The following is a 21038-nucleotide window of genomic DNA, read 5'->3' as shown; positions in this document are numbered from 1 at the left end:
CCCGCTTGTCCTTGCAGGGCTGCAGGGGGGCTGGTGCCCTTCTCCAATGGCCCTTGGGTGTGAGGTGGGGTACACCATAGACATAATATAAGAGTAGACGCGTCATTGGGCGGGTTCTGCCTATGCTGCGATGCGTCAGAGCGTCCGCCATCTTAAATGTGGCAAATCTGCAGTTACTCAGTCACTTAAACAGTATCAGAGGGACTTTAATCTCTGAATATACTTTGTATTCGTGGTATTTTTTTTTTGTAATATTACAAGTTTATTTTCACATCCCTTTAGCTTCATTCTCCTGAATTTATTCTCCTAAAGAATAAAAATATTTAAAATAATCTAACCTGGCCCTATTACTCCAGGAGTGAAATAATTCTGCAAACTGTGTTTATTCTGGAAATGTTCCCCCTTAATTCTCATAATATGACGTTTTTATCACAACATTATCACTTTTGTGTTTGTTTGTTTATTTTTACTTTATTGACCTAGGACTTTTTTCTCTCATTTTATTAATTTTACCTTTTTAATACTCACCCAAAAGTCTGTTCCTAAAGGTTCACAAGTGACATGGGTTTATGAAATAATGAAGACAACAATGTTTAGATTTAACAAATCGATCCTCATAACATATACACACACAAATATATATATATATATATATATATATATATATATATATATATATATATATATATATGTGTGTGTGTGTGTGTGTGTGTGTGTGTGTGTGTGTGTGTGTGTGTGTGTGTGTGTGTATGTATCAGTGTTGTATAAAGTACTGAAATCTCAGAGTCAAGTAAAAGTATAAGTACCTCTCTAAAATATGACTTTGGTAAAAGTCCAAGTCACTGACTGAAATGTTACTTGAGTTAAAGTCTTAAAGTATCTGAAATGTCTTCTACTTAAGTATGAAAATTACTGTAAAAATAGATGTGCTTAAGTAATGTAATGAAAAGTATAAGTAAAAAGTAAAACAAAGCAAATGCAGTTAGAATTTTTAGATTTTGGTAAACTTAGAAAGTCAAATTCACTTTAAATAATATAAACAGTGCAGGAGAAATTTAAACCAAGTTTAAACAGAAAATACAACCTTTATGTAAGCTTTCGGTTTTCCTTCTTCAAGTAAGGTCAGTGCTATGCGCTTTAAAATTGTACATAACCAAGTGCAGGCAAAATTTAGACCAGGGGGTGTATACTAAGAACATGGTTAAGTGATAAACCAGGTCCAGCCAACCTACAGGAAGTGGTAAACCTGCTAATAGATACACCTGCTGCAGGTATCATTTAGTTAAGAAAATTAGGACTCTACTATTAGATGCTTTACCTATACCACAAGGTTAACTTAACCTGCTTTACCACTGAACCAGCATCTTATCCTGTTGGTGGTGATGAACAAGCCCAGGCAAGTCAATTAGTAGGTGGGGACAAAACACTTGCATGCATAAGTCTCTCTCTCTCTTTTTGTAACGAGTAACTAAACCAAACATTGAAAATGTATTGAAGTAAAAGTATGCAATTAAGTTCAGAAATATAGTGAAGTAAAAGTAAAAGTAATCAAAAAAATGTATACTCGAGAAAAGTATAAAGTACTCCAAAATATACTTAAGTACAGTAGTGAAGTATTTTTACTTCATTACTATACAACACTGGTATGTATTTATTGCAGCACGGGAATGAGGCATCTTCTCTGATCCACATTCACAATAACAGAACTCAACTTTTTTCTGCCACATACAATATGGCGGTGACATTGACGTGCGAACCTGCGCCCTATGACGCGTCTACTTATATGATGTCTGTGGGGTACACCCTGGACAGATCCGCCAGTGCATCGCATGGCAACACAGTGACACACAGGATAAACAGCCATGCACGCACACACTTACACTTAAGGGCAATTTAAAGACAAATTAACCAGTCATTGTTTTGGACTGTGGGAGGAAGCACTTTTTAAAATGCTGAATTAATTAACTTTGCGATGACATTCTAATTTTCTGGGGTGTATCTGTAGCTGGTAAATAACCTATCCTTTTAATTTTAAGTAAGGACAAACAATCATTGACTAAAGCGGTCTTGCTAAAAGTGGAAAAAACAAAAACTGTTAACAATTTTACCATTAAAAAAGAAGAAATGAACAAGGGGATCCTGTTGCCACAACGTTTCCCTTTATTTTCAACTGCCCCAACTTGTCTTTGTGTTTCCAGGAATAAGCTGAGGTTTTCCAAGGATGACACCTGGCTGCTTTTGTTGTGTGGCGCTGGAGTCCGCCCCTAGCGGCGGTGACTGGTATTGCACATTGTACTTCCGCGGTGGCTGCGATGAGGCAAAGGTGTGGTTGGTGTCCAGGGGCCGTCCCACCCAGACCCAGTGAAAGTATCCGTTGTTCAGTGGAGCTCTGCTGTGGTCGGACTCACGAAGCGGAGGCAGCTCTGTGGTTTAAGCTGAAACATTTGGCTGGAGGCGCATTAGAAGCAACAGAGAGACGGACTGGGAGCGGTGGACAGGGGAGAGGAAATAAGTCAGAGGAGTTTTAAGCTGTGAGGCAAAGCAGCGTGAGTGCTTTGAGGAGAAAGGAACATGGATCAACCGACTGAAGCAGGGTAAGTGACTATTAATTGTTTCAAACATGCTTTTCACATAGAAAGGTTTGTGGAAATAGTTAATATTGACTCCACATTAGTGTATAAGTAGAATCTGTGAATCCTCTTCAGACCCCAATCTTATAAGTATGACTATTATGTTGTTTCCTTCACTTTTTTAATGAAATGTTTGGTTTTTATGTGTTTATTTGAACCGTAAAGCACAATAAAAACTATAATGTCTAAGGATAATAACATCAGCAGTGTCAGGAAACGTTAGGATGAATCCCAGTTTGGAAACTTTTCACTGTGGATTTCCCTTTCCTGGACCCAACAAGTTGGTAATATATGGGTTCTGTGTGAAGTTATTGTGTATTAATGCCACATCCATCACTCTAAAATGTTAAAAACACAATTCTCCTGATCTTCCAAACAGCCACGACACCCTCTTCTTCTAAGCCTATGTCTTTATTTTTACTATCAGATGCCTGCTGGAGTGCAAAGGCATTCTAATCCCTGATGTCAGAGGGGGTCGTGAGTCATTGCTCTTCCTTTGTGGGACCCCAGAGCTGTTTGTGTTACTCGTTTGTTGCTGAGGTCAGCTTAGATATGCTTGCTCGAAGGAAAGTTCACCAGTGTTTGCTGAGGTGATGTTACTGGTGTCCTATAATGAAAGAAGTATTTCTGGCTATCTTGTGTTAAGGACGTAGATGGTGTGATCATTGTGACCAACGCAAACATGCAGGGGCCCGGCCTCCATGGTTTCAGCATGAGTCTTTGTCCACTTTTCCACGTGTTCTGGTTGTTTACAACAAAATTCCCTTAGAATCCGTCTCCTCACAAATAAACATTTCTTTTGTGTGTGCGTCTTTGTCTACAAACTGGTTTCTTTTTCCGTTTTGCAGATCGCCCATGAGCTGCAGCCTCACTGCCAGTTTCTCCTGAGGTGCAATTTTGCAAACCATCGTGAAAAAAAGGGATGAATGAGGTACAGAAGAATTCATAGTTTTAACTTTTGTTTCAATATTATTCAGACTTTGTTAAATGATTCCACAGACCCAGTCATTCATTAATTTATTTGTGCTTTTTTGAAAGAGGAACAAATTCGTTCAGCATATTAAAAAAAAAAGTGTATATTAAATGGAATAGAAATGGAAAACAGTTCATGTTTTTAGAAATATCTTTAGAAATAAAAGCATACATAAAAAAAGTGTGTCATGCTTTTGTAGTCAGCCCCATTTACCTATAAATAAGATCCAGTGTAGCTGGTTTTAGAAGTCCCCAAACTGGTAAACAGAGTCCATCTGTGTGTAAATTAGCCTCAGTATAACTCCAGATGGCCTGTGAAGCATTCAGAGGTTTCTTAGAGAACATTAGTGAGGAAACGGCATCGAGAAGACCAAAGAACACATCAGACAGGTCAGGGATAAAGTAGTGGAACAGAAGCAAGAAAAGCATGAATGAAAAGAAGCAGCCCAGAGACATGTGGTAACTCTGGATGAGCTGCAGAGATCTACAGCTCAGGTGGCAGTCTGACTTCATAGCTGTTAGTTGTGATCTCCACACATTTGATGTTTATGGGAAAGTGACACGAATGAGGCTAATGTTGAAAGAAAACACAAGAAGTCCCTTTTGAATTTGCTACTAGCTTTGAAGGGAACACAGCAAAAAGTGGGAGACGGTTCTCTGTTCAGAGACTAAAATTTAGCTTTTGAAATGCATTCAGATTCTTTTGTGTGACAAAAAGCTAAAGCTATACAACACCCTAAACAAAGCATCCCCATGGCAGAAAATTGTGGTGGCAGCATCACCACAATTTTCTGCTCTTCTTCTCCAGGAACATGGGGGGCGTTTTGGACTAGATAAGAAATTAGATTGATGGAGCTAATTACTGGGCAATCCTGCAAGAAATTATGTTACACACTGGAAGAGACTCACACAGCACCCCTAAATATACAGGCAGGGTTACAATGGAAGGGTTCAGATAGTGACATATAATTGTTAGCAAGGTCCAGTCAAAGTCCTGGCAAAACCTGTCTGAGAAACATTAGATTAAATACAAATGCATGCCAGATTTTTCATTTTGATTCCTAAAAATTTAGAAAAATGTTTATTGTTCTTCCACATCACAGTTATGCCTGTTAGTCTGTCTATAAAATTCCCGATAGAATGCATTGTTACATATTTGTTTATGTAACAAAATATAAAACATGAGAAAGTGCAAGCAGTGTGAACAGTTAGCAAGGTAATAAATACAAAGTCCCACATAGCTGTTTTTATTATTTTTTGTTTATATTAGTACATTTAATATAAAACATTTGATGATGAGTTTTTAATTAAGCCAGAACAGCCGAGATCCAGGACAATCGTGTCCGACATTTTCTCACTCACCCATTTGAGTTGTGAGTGACAAAAACTAAAAAGCAGCCTTTACTTGTATTTCTGGTCAAACTGCCCCCCCCCCCCCCCCCCCAACATTTTTGTCCCTGCTGCCCTTTCAGGGTCGCTCTGCTCTGCTGAGAAGGTGCCACCTCGTCTTGTCCAAGACGGACACCATCGGCGCTCCTCCTGTCAGATCTGCTCCCTCTGAGGACGCTGGAGATGGCGTGGCTGCTCAGGCTGAAAACGATGCAGCCTTCCCATTGTCGGAGCTCTCGCACCTGTTTGAGAGCGACGATGGCTCCCAGTCGGCTCAGGACACGAGTCTGGATGCTGCTCTGGAGCAGGCTCAGCCCAGCGCTCAGCCCGGCCATCCCTCCGACAGCAGACAGAACCTGAGAATGAAGTTCCAAGGTGCCTTCAAGAAGGGCATTTCCAACCCGATGGACCTGCTGGAAACCACCATATACGAGTCAAATGTGCCGGGACCTAAAAAAGCACCCATGGACTCCCTCTTTGACTACGGCACCTACGGAAGCTCAAGCAACCAGAAGAAACGCAGGAAAAAACTCCCTAGAGGGTGAGGAGATCCCCACTGCTCCACCGGCTTGTTTCCATGTGTGTGTTTTCTTTTATTGCTTGATCTTCTAGACGCGCGTAAGCTGCGCAAATTGGAAAAATGCCGTCAGTGTGCACGCACACAGTAAGCCTTCAGTCCGTTCTTTGACCTAACAGTCGGCATGTTGTTGGACCCTCTGCAGTCGTTGAGGTCATATTTAGGCTAATGTCCTTTTCCCGGTCGGCACACCTTCACCGTACACACAGAGGTGCATTTATCAGAGCACTGAGGCGTTACTTGTCTGACCCAAACCCATTTAGTTCACCATTTCTATCAATGAACAGTAAATAAAGCTCCAGACTCTAAAGAGGAACCTCTCCATTAGCAGTGTCATCTAACAGCGAAACATCTAAACGTGAAGAAACTAGGGCCGGGCGATAAATCGATTTAATCGATTAATTCGAATTTACAATTCTTTAAGATTTCATTTTTGGAAAATCTGGATTTTATTTTGTCAATACACTCATTGGGTTTCCATGAAGAGAACAGCATGTGATGCTGAATATATGTTTAGGCAAATGTATTGTCAAAATATTGTTAAGTAGAAACTTTTTTTTACCATAATACAAGGTACTTAATTTACATATTTCCTTTTTTTTTTACTTAGTTTGAAGTTCACAGGTGCAGTGAAGCCTGTTCTTAGCTCAATGTGTAATACCACTAGCAGCAAATGTTTTGTTATATTTTTATTGTTTATAATGGCACGGCTGCCATCTTGTTTTACAAGCATGTTTCACAGCTTGTTTTTAGTTGCACTTTGAATTCAGGTCAACTCCCTGACGAAATGCTTGACATAAAAAGCAAGGTTTTAAAATAATTTCTTTAATTTCTTTTTATGAAACAAAAAGGAGGAAAAAATCCATTAATCGGATTTGGTATGATAAAATCGGAGATTTATTTTTTAATCCATATCGCCCAGCCCTAGAAGAAACATCCGCCTGTGTTCTGTGTTCTGCTTTCAGTAAAACCGAGACGTCGTGCGATGACAGTCAGAGCAGCGACCCGCCAAAAGTGCTGAAAATATTCACTCGCTTCGTGCTGTTTGACTGTGTGTCCCGCGGAGACCCACAGGCCCTCGAGGGTCTGCTGGAGTACCTGCAAAGTCAAGAGAAGAGGTTAACAGATGAGGAGTTCAGAGGTGAGTCCTGTTGTGATCCAACCCTTTCTTCACAATCTGCTCTAAAAGTGACCCTGTCATTCCCCTTAAACTCTTGAACTGTGGTCTGCTGGGATTCTCTGCCCGTGCTTAGTTTGCTCTGAGGATGTGAGAGGGGGAAGGTGGAGCGATGTCAACCTTTGTCACGCTGAAGTCAGGCCAAATAAAAGCTTGCTGTGTGTGTGTCTGAGGAGTTTTCTCAGGCTTGTATCATGGTGGGGAGAGAAATCACAGCAAACTGCTGACATCCTCATGGAGATAAATATAGCTAAGCGGCTGGCAGCTAAAGGTGACGTTTTTTTTTGCTTTGTTTTTCTTAAGTTCCCCTTTTGTCCTTACCGCACGGTCTTTTATTCCTATTTTTTGGTTTATATTTTCATCTGTGTGTATGTACATGCTGCCATTTACATTCCACTTTGCTGCTGGGACATGTGAATCTCCCCAATGACGGACAATAAAGGTAATTTCTATTGTACCCCCCCCCCCAAAAAAAATTAAAAAAAAATCCTGGGAAAATAATTGATATCTGATATTAATAATGATATGTACAATAACCAATATTTGTATGTATGTATTAAAAAAGAGAATTAATGCATATGTTGGATCTGCTGGTGAAGATTCTCAGTCATCCAGGTCATGGTCATTCCAAAAAAAGTAAAAAACAAAGCAACTGGACTTGTTTTCCGTAGTTTGAAGACGTCTCGCTTCCTATCCAGGAATCACATGACCAACCCCCTCCCAACACAGACACAAAGGACAGCTGAATGGAAATAAACGTTGGTTGCTAATATCGGACAAGTTTGGCTTATCGGCCTGACACCATATGTTAACAATCGACTAACATCGGCCGATACTGATGTTAATGGCTACACATCATGCCTCTCTAATTCTGCTGTCATAAATGTTTGGGTGAAGACGCGTGTGGACACCTGTGAGGACCGGAGTGACAATGCTAATCAGAACCAAAGCAAAAAGAAGAATGTTTACTGCCAGAATTTGCATGTTTTAGGCCAAGTCGACACAGAGACGAACACGGTTAAATCTTCATAAACGATTAAGAAAAAAGGTGCATCCACACGCAGTGCAACTGAGACAGCTGTAGTAGGTATGCAGGGCCCATTGGTAGCGCTGTGACAAAGTAACAGGCAAAAAAACTGGGCATGCACAGATAACTCATGTGAAATAAGCATGAGAAGAGGGGAGGAAAAAGACTATATGGTGTGTATATAATTCTGAAATACGATTCAAATAATATTAAATGGAGGGAATAGCGCTTTCCCTGATAAGGGGCCTCCCTGCCCCAATACATCACATCTTTTTTCAGCATAGATCTTGGGTGGGAGGGCTGATCGAGGGGCACTGGCTGTAGTCAGCGCTCTGGCTCCCCTTGCAACTTTGCCGTCAACCCACTGCTTCCCAATCTTAATTGCACCCATACATCTTGGCACTTCTGGTGTCGGTGAGACCCGTGCTGGTGGTCTGAGTAGTCTGGGGTTTTGGTGCTATGCTCCCGCCAGGCCCCTGTCTGGGCTCCTTCTCCTCTGTGCCTCCTCCTAATTGAAGGCCAGGGACCTGTGGGTGTGTCCCGTCTCCTCCGGTGAGGCCCGGGGGAGCGCTGCACATGATTGCGGGGTATCCTGAAGGAGCGATTTTGTTTCCGTTTTTCATGTGGGACAGGGATGTTGCCTCTGCCCCTCGGGCCATCTCTCGACTTACCTCTCACCTTCTCTATGTCCCTGCACACGTACATGGCAGCGTACACACGCGTGACTGCACTTGAGTGCCAGTGGTGCAGGCAATGCACGTGTGTACCTGTGCAGGCTGTGATGACCTTCAGTAGTTATACTGTGAAGTTTCTGTTTTTTTTTTTGTTTTTTTGTCATCGTTTTGACTTAACGACAGTTATCTATTGTTGATTTATCTTGCCGCATTTGAAGTTGTCTTACTGTTGTTGTTCTGTCCCCACTGCCCATTTGTCCCTTTTTGTTCTGTCTCTTTCTGTCCCCTCTGCCTGTGTTGTCCGGTAGCCCTTCCCAATTTAAATTAACAAAGATTGTAACAGGAGGAGTATTTTAGACTTCTCCTTTGCAGAGCAAGGTCTGTCAGTGCAGTGGGACGGATATCCGTTACACAATACTAACTGTCTGGTTTGAGGGACAGGGCATGGCTGTTGACTTCCAGGTTGAGTTTTTGCTCGTAGCCATTACACCAACAGTGTTTAATCCACTTCCCTCAGTTTCTGGAGTTGTTTCTTCTCTTCAATCCAGAATTACGATTGTTACTTGATATTGGGGCACCAGGGATTTCACAGGGAAAGACTCTGGAGTAGGAGTGTGCAAAATAATCGTCATGACGATGCATCGCGATTCTAATTTTCGCGATCTACTGCATCGATTCTTGATGCCAAGTATCGATTATTAATTTAAAAAAATTAATAAATAAAATTGCATGAATGGTTGGCGAACATCAGCCAAAAACAAGTGGAATACAACTTCACTCGTTTAAAGGACCACTGAGGCCATGTAAACAGCACTGATTATGCTTATTTTGGTATTTTAACTTTTATAAATCCTAAACACCTTTTGTCAGTGTTTCCACTCCAGTAACAGTAATATTTGTTTTCATGGCAATACCTCCAAAAGTCGTTTGAATAAATACAGCTATGTATGAATTCAGTTGCTTTCAGTTATGTATCAATTGAAGACACTATCCAGATCATACACAGCCAGTCAGCCACTGGTAATGGCTGTATTTATTTCTAACAGTGTTCAGTGAAAATATCACAATGCATCGCGATACAACGCAATAATTGAAGTATCGTGATGCATCGTGATAGAATCGGATCGTGGCATGTAAAATCGTGATTCGAATCAAATCGTGACTTCTTTGGCAATATCCGACCCCTACTCTGGAGGGGGAGAATAAATAAATAATACTAATAGTTGTCCACAATCTGTCCTCGCAGAGCTATCCACTGGAAAGACGTGTCTGCCTAAAGCCCTGCTCAACCTTTACGGCGGTCGGAACGACACCATCCCGGTGCTGGTGGACATCGCAGAGAAGACGGGAAACCTCAGAGAGTTTATCAACACGCCCTTCAGGGATGTCTTCTACAGAGGTAAGAAAGTGAGCTCACGCTATAACATTTTATCATGTAAGCACGTCATTGGTTAGGCCACGGATTAATTTGACCGTAGCTGTTAATGAACTGTTATGCTGCTCTGAGCTGAAGATGGTATCGTCTGTTGTTGTAACTCTTTTAGAAACTCGCTGTTCAGTATTGCCTCTTTTTTTTTTCTTAAACCTTTATTTAGCCAGATTAAAAAAATATAGATATACACTTTCCAGAATTTTATTTGTGTATGTACTAATTATGCATTTTTTTTTTGTTGGCTTATCACAGAACATTCTAATGAAATTGACTAAAGTATGTTTGGAAAATTATCATCATAGCTCAAGGGACGTGAATACCTTTGAACTGAACTATAAAGTGAGTGAATAGTGAACATGTCTTCTCTCTTACTTTAACCATCTACTTCATGAATTTCCTAACAATCGTACTGAGGAATTGCAATGCGGAGCCAAAAAATCTTTCCCGTGCTCAGCTGCTCTTGCAAAATTTCCCATCAACAATTCAAACTCACTGAATTTTGTAATCAAGTCTTGGAAATTTCCTTTGTTTAGGTGTTTTCAATTTAGCATAATGTGAAGAAATAGTTTGAACAGCGGTAACTCTTGTGGGCGGTGTTTTGCCTTCAGGCCAGACGGCGCTCCACATCGCCATCGAGCGACGCTGTAAGCAGTATGTGGAGCTGCTGATGGAGAAGGGAGCAGATGTTCACGCCCAAGCCAGGGGACGCTTCTTCCAGCCCAAAGATGAGGGGGGCTATTTCTACTTTGGTAAAGTAACCTTTCGCAATCAAGAAGCAGATGTTATTGTGCATCTGTGTTTTCATTCTTACAACACTTCATTCTGACTCTCCCTGAGCTCTGGAAAGTTACTCCTGCCTTTTTATATGTGTAATCCTGTGGTTTACTTGTGATTTGCCTGTCTCATTTCTTGGTCTCCCTGTACCCTTTTGGGACATTTGGTTTTTATTCACATCTGTTTTGAGCTACTTTCTGTAGTTGCTGCCAGTACTAAAATATGAAAGCATGGAAAGCTTTTTTTTTTTAAGAGGTAGACACCTTAGCTGCCAAAGAAAAGCAAAGTGACATCAGAGTCCCACCCTCTTTTTATTTTTTTTTTTAACCATAAGCCTGGCAGATTCTTACAAGAGAAACGCAGACAGGATACTCCACCACACTCCCAAATGCTTGTGAAGTATGGTATGTGGATTCGTTTTGAAAAATGCTCCATAAACACGTGAAAAGGCGAGCATTGTGTTACGTGCTCAAGTGAGACATGCAGTGAAAAGGTAGCTGTGTTCTGCAGCTTGGAAAAGTAAACATCCTCATTTGCTAGTAAGAACCGCACTGACCTTAAAGGGAACATATCATGCAAAATCCTTTTTTTTTTTTTTAGCCTCTAAATACATTTTGTTGAGTACTTGGAGTTTCTAAGAGGGCAGAAAATGTGACTGTAGTCTGTCCAGGTGCTGTGTAGTTTTCTTTATATTCTGTTTGGGTAATCTTTTTTAAGCCGTTCAGTTTTCTCTGTTCTCTATTATGCTTTTTGAACAATAACATCAGTATTTGCTGAGGAGTGGCTAAATAGGTCATGGACTTCCTGTTTACCAGTTTTCCTTAAATCCTAAAGGATGCCGAAGCTACAAGTGGATAAGTCAAAATGTTCAGTTGTTCATTACACCGTCTCCCGGCATCCTACAAAAATGTCTGAACAGGGTGAACTAGGACGCTCTGAGAACTGCAAGGGGGGGGGGGGGGTATAAAGAGCCTCCTTTCGATTTAAAGAGACAGCATTAAAATGGGTTTCTCTCAGACAGATCAAAAAATAAGAATCAAAAAGGGGGAGCATAGGGGGAAATTAATGAGGAATTCAGACCAAAGCATTGCAGTTCCACTTTATATAGACCACAACTGAATGATTTGAATGTGAAAAGGAAGAGTTGAAAAGCATCATGTCACCTTTAAACACAGGGAGGACAAAGAAATCAGAGGGGATGAACTGAATTGAACTCAATGCCGCCCTCTGCTGGCTACAGTGAAGGTTTTATTTTAACCATTACAACGGAGCCTTGGGGAAAATATCTGCTGCTTCATTCCTTATTCATGTGGAAATAAAACATTTATTGACAATTGTTGCTCACAATTGACCAGTCTTTATTTTTTTTAAATAAAAAGCTAAAACATATTGAAGTTTCTGGTCATCTCTTAACCTTCTCAAATTTAAATAATTACTTTTTTTTGAATAAAATCAGGTGTCGTGTTCCTTTTTGCGGCACAGAGGTGAGGATTTCCATTTTCACTTAGCATGGTTGTCATTCCCCAATCCCAGCGTGTCCGGGGCACAGTGTGAGTAATTTGCTGCGGAGCTTTGCGGTGAGGTGAACAGGAACCTGGCAGAGCTGTTGGCTAATGGGATTTAGGCTCACGCTAACTCTCTGCATGCACCCGTGCAAATCCATGAAGAGGAGCGTTTCTATGTGAGGTGACAAAGTAATCTGTCACCCATGGCAACGGCTCATTTTCAGCAGCTGCCTTTGGCACTCTGGCCCCTCTGCGCCCCTCCCTAAAAACAGGCGCTAATTGTGCAGCTTTCATGCCGGGGATTTAAGTCAGATCTCTGATCCGTGTTTAGTCTGCGTTGTGAAAAACTACAGATGCCAGCTACAGGTCTTAATTAACCCTGCTATTTGTGTTTTTTTTTAATGTGTTCAGTCTGAAGGAGCTGTTCTGTTCCCCTTCAGGTGAGCTGCCCCTCTCCTTGGCTGCCTGCACCAACCAGCCGGACATAGTGCACTACCTGACGGAGAACCCGCACAAGAAGGCCGACCTGCGGCGCCAGGACTCGCGTGGAAACACAGTGCTGCACGCGCTCGTGCACATCGCAGACAACACCAAGGACAACACCCGTTTCCTCACAAAGATGTACGACCTGCTGCTGATTAAGTGCGCCAAGCTCTTCCCAGACTGCAACCTGGAGACGATACTCAACAACGACGGCATGTCACCGCTCATGATGGCTGCCAAACTTGGCAAAATAGGGGTACATACATTTACTGAGTGATGTGCTCATCACGCATCCAGTTTGTGTCATTAAACTGAAAATATAATAGAATAGAAGAAAGCTTTTTGTCCTTCAGTGGTGAAATTCCTTTAACCAATATCTAATATATTTATTTTTACAACTTTTCCTTTTCCGTGGTGTTCACTCTTTTAACTGACAATAGTTGTACACATTTACATGTCTGAAATCAAGAAATGTGTAAAAAGAGTGAAAGAAACCAACAAGTACAAGGCGCAACATGCAGAAGAGCGTTGCACGTTTGGATGGCAAACTTGGGCATTGATCCGTAAAACAACGGCAATGACAAAAGTAGTCACAGAGTAGTGTTGATTGATTTAATCTGAGTTTATATGGTGAATATTTATGCAGTGAGGAGGAGTAAGTCAGGACAAATGTTGTCAAAGAGACCTAACAAACCGGCACCCTGTGGGAGGATTCAAAACGTCCCTGTCGTGTGTCCAGTCTGGCTGTAGTACACCGCAGTGAAGAATGAAGACACTCTCATTTGTTTTAACAACTGTGTCACTAGAATACTGGTAACCATGTAATGATTGTGCAAGTCTCAGTTTTATTCACATAATCAGTGTAAACCTGCTTCATAGGACGGTTTAATTGTACTTTAGTATGTATGTGTAATATTGTCACACTAAGGGGGGGACACGCAATTCCAACGCAGTCTTTCCCACAACAAAATGTAATTTGGCCATGATTTCTCTTCCAACTGATGCTATATATTTATAGATGATGGATTTGGTGCTGACAGAGAGGGACAGTAAACTTTACACTCACAAACAACACAGTCACCCCAATGGTCTGGCTGTTGACTCTGCCAAGGCTATCTGTTCTAGACATGGCACAACTTATGTTGTGTCCTCTTGGTTCATATCATGCATTCTTTGATTTGGTCTTTGGATTCAAGATCAAATTCCTGATCCTGGAGTAAAATGTGTTTTCAACAGAGAGACATTTTTGGGCAGAAGATGAGAAATAAGATAAGATAGACTTTATTGATCTCACAGTGGAGAAATTCACTTGTCACATCGGCTCAATAATCAAAAGGAGGAATAGGTGCATAAGGTATATACAGTGCGTCCACATATATACAGTGGATCGAAAAAAAAGTATGTTATCTTTATCTGTTTACCTGTTAACTTCCACAGAGCTCCCCAGCATTTTCACCATGATATTTGTATCTATTTTGTTTTTCCGTTGCCAGTGAGTGACCAGACTTCAGTTTGTCATTTGGCTGTGCATAACATCCCTGATTTTCCAGAAAACAATAAATTTTCTTTCTACTGTCCTGGGGATTGACTAACTTTAAGACAGTGCCATTAAATGCACAGCATAATTATCTACGTATGAAAGTGCTTCCTGTTTTATAGGGCTGTTTATAATGGAAAGTGTGTTTTTATAAAACTGTCTACTAAAAGGTTCATTGTGATTTATGGCTCTAAAATATATATGCCATTTAAATTAAATCCCAAAGTCTCCCAATATTCCTCCAGGTTTTCCAGCACATCATTCGACGTGAGATCAAAGATGAAGAGGTCCGTCATTTGTCGCGTAAATTTAAGGACTGGGCTTACGGTCCAGTGTACTCCTCCCTCTATGACCTGTCCTCGCTGGATACATGTGGAGAGGAACCATCTGTGCTGGAGATTCTAGTTTACAACAGCCGCAATGAGGTAAAAAAAAATAACCCCCAAGAATATTCTGGATGCATCTGGAAACAAATGAATCACTTTGTGTGTCATGCTTCACTTTTGTTCAGAACCGCCATGAGATGCTGGCTGTGGAGCCCATCAACGAGCTGCTGAGGGCCAAATGGCAGAAGTTTGCCGCTGCCACTTTTTACATTAGTGTGGTGTCCTACCTCATCTCCATGATCATCTTCACCTTGGTGGCGTATTACCACCCGACACAGGAAACGGTTGGTGTGAAATTAAATCCGTCTTAAACCCGTTGTGGTGGGTTCCCACAGATATCGGGATTGCTTTGACCTTCCTGTTGATTAACGGGTCGTTTTAAGGGTTCCCAACCTCTTGGGCTCCCGGCCAACAAAGTCAAACAGATTGTGCCTGACGCTTCCAACTTGTTCTGCAATGTCTGCAAAACGAGTTTGCAGACATTGCAGATGAGATAATTAAACAAGGGAATAAGAACAATAAAAGTATTTTCACCAGCAGTTTTGATTTGAATTCGTCCACGGCAGATTTTTTTTTTTTTTTTACCAGGTTGCTGCAATTGGGCAATATTAAAATAGCAATGATTTCCACATTTATGTTATCATGTTTAAACCCCACCATGTTGAAATAAACAAAATCTCGCTACAACAGCTGAACATTATTTCATGTTCATCAGCTTCATTATAACCGATGGGAGGTATGAGCGGAAAAAGCCTGAAGGCTGGGATTAAATCAAATCATCGTTGAACAAAGTATTTTAATTTAGTGCCCATTTAGGGAACCAGATGATTGCACTCTTTTTTTGTTTCTGGCATTTTAATATATGTGTACATTTGAGAGCCCCAGTATATCATACATAAGCTGCTAGTTTGCATAAATATTGAAGTTGTAGGAAAAAGCTGTTGCAAGTAATGACTAATAAATAGTATTTTCACAAAGGTTTCAAACTAATACTAAGATAGGTTGACCAGCTACAGACCCTGTATTATGACAATTTAGTAGTAGTGCTGCTATAATCTCAACTCATTATCAGTTAACACATTTAGTGAAAAGAGAGACTTTCACTCATTATCCTGTTTAACTTTCAGACGTGTGTGAGTGTGAATGTAATTTTATCCCACGGGTTTGTGTAGAGATTCCTACCAGTGACTGAATATAATCTTTGTGAAACGTCATTCATTGTTATTTTTCGTCTTTACCTTGGAAGCCTCCTTACCCCTACAATACCTCCTCCGACTATTTACGGATGACAGGGGAGATCGTAACACTGGCATCGGCGATCTTCTTTTTCCTCACAAATGTAAGTTACCATACCTTATTTATTCTCTGCATTACTGTGTCAGACCTTGATCCTACCTGTAACAGAGCCTCGCTGATGAAATGTTTCGCCGGTTTATTTCTCCATCTTTGCAGGTTAAGAATGTCTTCCTGAAAAAATGTCCTGAGGTGAAATCTTTAGTCTTTGATGGATCCTTTCAGCTGCTGTTGTGAGTCACCTTCCTCCTTCTTTGCATCTTATCTTGTGTCTCTTGAAGAGTTTTACCCAAGGCCAATTTAATATTCTTTTAATTAAGTCATCCAATGATTTACTCAAGACTTCTTGGTATTTGGGTACTTTTATATATTTGAGGGTGTCTGGCATCACTTTGACTCGTGTTGATTTGAATCATCAGCTGTGATATTTGATATTTTCACAAGCCACGGCTTCCTACAGTCACAATTTATACACTGACAAGCCTTTTCCCCTTGCTTCTGCAGCTTAATCTACGCTGTCCTGATTATAGTCACTGCTGCTCTCTACCTGTCTGGCATTAAGGCATACGTCTCTGTGATGGTGTTTGCACTCGTCCTGGGTTGGATGAACACGCTTTACTTTACCAGAGGCCTGAAGCTCACTGGTACCTACAGCATCATGATACAGAAGGTCAGATAATAAACACTGGAACCTGTCCAAACACTCTGTATCTGGTTGATTACTTACCGGCTCTTGTTTTTTGCTTCGTAGATTCTTTTTAAAGACCTTTTCAGATTCCTGCTGGTCTATGTGCTCTTCATGATCGGGTATGCTTCAGGTGAGCTAAGATCTAGACCCCCACTTTCCATTCACGCTTCATGCTAACAGCTTTGCAGCCTCATATTTCTGGACAGACATATAAAGCAGCTTTTTCTGTTTCCATCCTGCAGCCTTGGTGTCCCTGTTGCCAGTTTGTCCTACAGAATGTGTTGGGGAGTGTCCCACGTACCCAAGCTGCAGGAAGCCCGACACTTTCAGCATTTTCCTTCTGGACCTGTTCAAACTGACCATCGGGATGGGAGATTTGGACATGATCCACAGTGCTCTATATCCTGGAGTCTTTCTCATCCTCTTAGTCACCTATATCATCCTGACCTTTGTGCTGCTACTCAACATGTTGATTGCTTTGATGGGGGAGACGGTGGGGCAGGTGTCCAAGGAGAGCAAGAAGATCTGGAAGCTTCAGGTGACAAAGCATGCCTTTATTTTAACAAAACCTTCTTTTTACTTTTGCAAATGTTAGATTGACTCTGAAAAGAGGAATCCTGCCGTGTTTCCGACTAGATTCAAATGAAAACTACAGTTCCTGTCGACAAAGTTCCATTCAATTAAATTTTTTTTATATAGCGCCAGTTCATGATACACGTCATCTCAAGGCACTTGACAAAGTAAAATGCCTATCTAAGAAAACCCAGTAGATTGCATCGAGTCTTGACAAGCAGCATTCACTCCTCCTGAAAGAGCGCAGAGCCACAGTAGACAGTCGTCTGCATTGTTGATGACTTTGCAGCAATCCCTCATACTGAGCAAGCATGAAGCGACAGTGGAGAGGAAAACTCCCCATTAACAGGGAGGAACACCTCCAGCAGAACCAGGCTCAGTATGAACGATCATCTGCCTCGATGACTGGGGGTTACAGAAGACAGAGCAGAGACAAAAAAGCACAGAAGCACACATTGATCCAGGAATACTTTCTATGTTAAATGATAATGGTGGATCCAGGGTAATCAGAGCTCTGATATATGATGTAGCTTGATTATTAAGGGCTTTATACGTGAAAAGGAGAATTTTAAATTCTATTATTGATTTAACAGGGAGTATTTCAATTTATTACCAGAGCGCAATTTAATGCAAAAACTGAAAAAAAAAAAACAAAGCCAGCAAATTTTACAAAGGTCACTGTGATGACATAGGAAAATATGTCAAATTTATTAGACCGAATTCCTGTTACTGACATGTTTCTTCAGCTGAGGTGTTTAAATGCTTTACCCACAGTGGGCAACGACTATCTTGGACATTGAGCGTTCATTCCCAGTGTGTCTTCGTAAGTCTTTTCGAGCTGGAGAGATGGTGACCGTGGGGAAGAACGTGGATGGGTCACCAGATCGACGATGGTGTTTCAGGTATTAAGTCCATACCCACGTTCAAAACTTGCTAAAGTTTTCACGCTTTTCAATGGATTTTGTCGCTACAGTTTTTATAAATGTATTTTCTGGAGATTTTATGTCAGATAAACACAATAAGCTCCAAATTGTGATGTGGTAGGAACATTTTTAAAAATGAAAATCTAAAAAGAAACACAGGCTTGTGTCTGGACTGTGACCTGACCATTCTAACACATAAATGTGCTGCTATCTAAACTACCCCAATAAAACTGAACTACCCCCGTATCAAGGTTTCTTACAGGGTTACCCTTGGCATCGTTTCATCAACTCCAGCTTCCTGTTCCTGCTGAGGAAAACATCCCCACAGCATGATACTGTGATACACTATGCTTCACTTTGCACACATAGAGTTCACGTTGCACCAAAAATCAGATTTTGGTTTCATTTGACCAAAGCATCTGTTTCCCCTACATGGCTTGTGACAAAGTGCAAATTCTTCCATCTTTTTTTCCCATTTACTTTCTACTTTGAACTTATGCTCTACTTTTTTGTTGGTCTACTACAGAATAGATTGTTGTCAGTCAGAAGGGTGTGTTGTCCCGACAGGGTGGACGAGGTGAACTGGTGCCACTGGAATCAGAACCTGGCAATAATCAGCGAGGATCCAGGCAAGACTGAGACGAGCCAAACCAACGGGCTGCGACAAAGCGCCAGAGGCCTGAGGAGAGGTGAGATCTTTACGGCTGTGATTTAATGCATTCACATAAAGTATGACAGTTTCCATTCATGTAGACCACCTACAAATGAAAGATTTTATCTTTCTTTTCCCCTCAGATCGCTGGTCCACTGTTGTCCCGCGGGCGGTGGAGTTAAGTAGAAGTCCTCGTTCTAATGATCTAGTGGTGGAGATGGAGCCACTGACGCCAAGACACTGAAGCCTGAAGAGGACACGTTAACTCTTAGAATAAGGAGACACCTCAAAGCCACCAGCTAATAACATAGCAAAATCTACTTTTTTAAACCATAAAAAAACATTTTATGTACTTAGTCTCTAGGAGGGCAGAAAAGCTGAATGTAGTCTGTCCAAGTGCTGCGTAGATATCTTTATATTCTGTTTGGGGCATAGTTTCCAAACCGTTCAGGTTTCACTGTTTTCTATTATGTTTTTGAACAATTACGCCATAACGTTTGCTGCAGAACTGCTAAACATGGTCATGGATTTCCATCTTACTAGTTTTGTGAAGCCACAATTTTTACTTCTTTGAGTGATTTAGTAGTCCAAGCTGAAGGATGCCAAAGCTACAAGTGGATAAGTGTTCAGTCGTTCATTACACCGTCCCCCAGCATCCTACATAAATGGTCGAATGGGGTGGAGTGGAGCGCTCTGCGACCTGGAGGGGGCGGGGTGTCAAGTGCCTCCTTTAGATTGAATGAGCCGCAGCAAAACAAGTTGCTCTAAGACGCATCTCAGAACAGGGGAAAAAGAGGGGCCTTTGGAGCTAAATTAATCAGGAATTCAGACCAAAGGATTGCAGTTCCACTTTATATAGCCCACAACTGAATGATTTAAATGTAAAAAGGAAGAACTGAAAAGCATGATGTGTCCCCTTTAAACCTCAGGGGATATTTGGATCAGAAAGTCTCCCAGTTTGCACATAAATCATGCCAGAAGTTCATAGGAAGAATGGAGAGTAATATATTTAATATATATATTTTATATATACATTTTATTCCATCTGTCCATCCTGCAGATGGAAATTGAACATGCAGTTATAAGGGAAAAGAAACTCTGAGATATTGTACATACATTTTTTGCTGTAAGACTAAGAAGATGAGCTACAGTTTGCTGATTCATTTTTTTTAAACCCTGTAGGGAGGAGAACAACCCTAAATACGTAATGTTCTGTACAGCCCTGCATATCTGACATCAGTGGGCGATCACTCAGGGAAATCAGATCAGTTCAGCGTTTTTGTATTCTGAAAGTAAACAACTTTATAGCTTTTTTTAATAACTGAAAGCATAAACAGATTATCACTGCATTAGCACATTTGTATAACATTTTTTTGCAGCTATAAGCACACTGCGAGATAATTTTTTTTCCAAGAGCGTTATTTAGCAAAGATGGAGGCTGCAAACAGATGCGGCTTGGCCTACGTTATATTAAAAACTTTAGCTTTGAGGTTGTTCTCTGCATGCTACCTAGAATGTTTTGTCGGCGGGAGGTTTCAGTAAATATAAATAGGATATATCTATTTTATGCAGCATACCTGCTTTTTTTTTTTAAAACCATTTTTATATTGTATTATTGAAGTACACTCCTATGAAAGGCGCAGGCTTGAACTGGCAGCTCGGGCAGAACAGCTGTCATTTGAGCTGAAACAATGCACTATGCCAATTTCTGATGTGTGCATTATTACATGAAAACAAAGACGTCATCCTGAACAACACGGGCAGGTTATAGTTGTCAAGCAAATATGCAAATCAAGACAATAGCCCTTCGTGTCGTGGCTTGTCTTTGAATTTGCAGAGTTATTGTTCCTTTGCAGCTGCGGTATTTGCATAATCAACTCTTAGTCCGTACCATTGTATACTTCCCCCCAATTTGCTGCAGTGTTTTCATCTCAGTTGGCGTTGTGCCTTGAGCAGCATTTTTCCCATTTTCCTTAATGTGCATTAACTACATGCAGGGCTAAATATGCATCATTGTGCAACGTGACATGTATTTAGTTTTTTTTTAAAGATTTACTACCGTCTAAGGACACAGATCTGTACATTTCTCCGACATGTCTATATGTTTGTGTCTCATTTTGACATTGCTGCTCAGTACAGTAAACAGTGATGGATTTTATAAACCATGAAGCTGACTCTTTATTTGCTTCTGCACAGATGAGGAATCTGCCATCGTTAGTACCTACTGTACGTATAAAATCAACAGTAAATCTAATTTTAAATCAGCGATATAAGAAAACAACTGCATAAATCTGCATACATAATGAGAAAAATTTTGAAATATACACAACTAAATTTGCGAAATTT

At 40.8% G+C, this 21038-nt stretch overlaps 1 protein-coding gene across 1 annotated transcript; it reads left to right on the top strand.

Moving 5' to 3' along the window:
- Positions 1 to 2301: 2301 nt before the first annotated feature.
- On the top strand, positions 2302 to 19965 carry trpv4 (transient receptor potential cation channel, subfamily V, member 4). Its single transcript, XM_036143668.1, has 17 exons — positions 2302 to 2594; positions 3479 to 3561; positions 5075 to 5532; positions 6534 to 6709; positions 9693 to 9845; positions 10487 to 10627; positions 12598 to 12896; positions 14423 to 14602; positions 14689 to 14847; positions 15810 to 15902; positions 16016 to 16089; positions 16361 to 16526; positions 16608 to 16674; positions 16787 to 17082; positions 17892 to 18019; positions 18608 to 18729; positions 18836 to 19965. The coding sequence occupies exons 2-17, from the start codon at positions 3553 to 3555 to the stop codon at positions 18934 to 18936; spliced, it is 2622 nt and encodes an 873-aa protein (XP_035999561.1). The 5' UTR covers positions 2302 to 2594; positions 3479 to 3552; the 3' UTR covers positions 18937 to 19965.
- Positions 19966 to 21038: the final 1073 nt, after the last annotated feature.

The sequence above is a fragment of the Fundulus heteroclitus genome, chromosome 12 (assembly GCF_011125445.2).
Source record: "Fundulus heteroclitus isolate FHET01 chromosome 12, MU-UCD_Fhet_4.1, whole genome shotgun sequence".
NCBI classification, from domain to species: domain Eukaryota; kingdom Metazoa; phylum Chordata; class Actinopteri; order Cyprinodontiformes; family Fundulidae; genus Fundulus; species Fundulus heteroclitus.
This window is presented reverse-complemented; position numbering and strand designations above follow the sequence as displayed.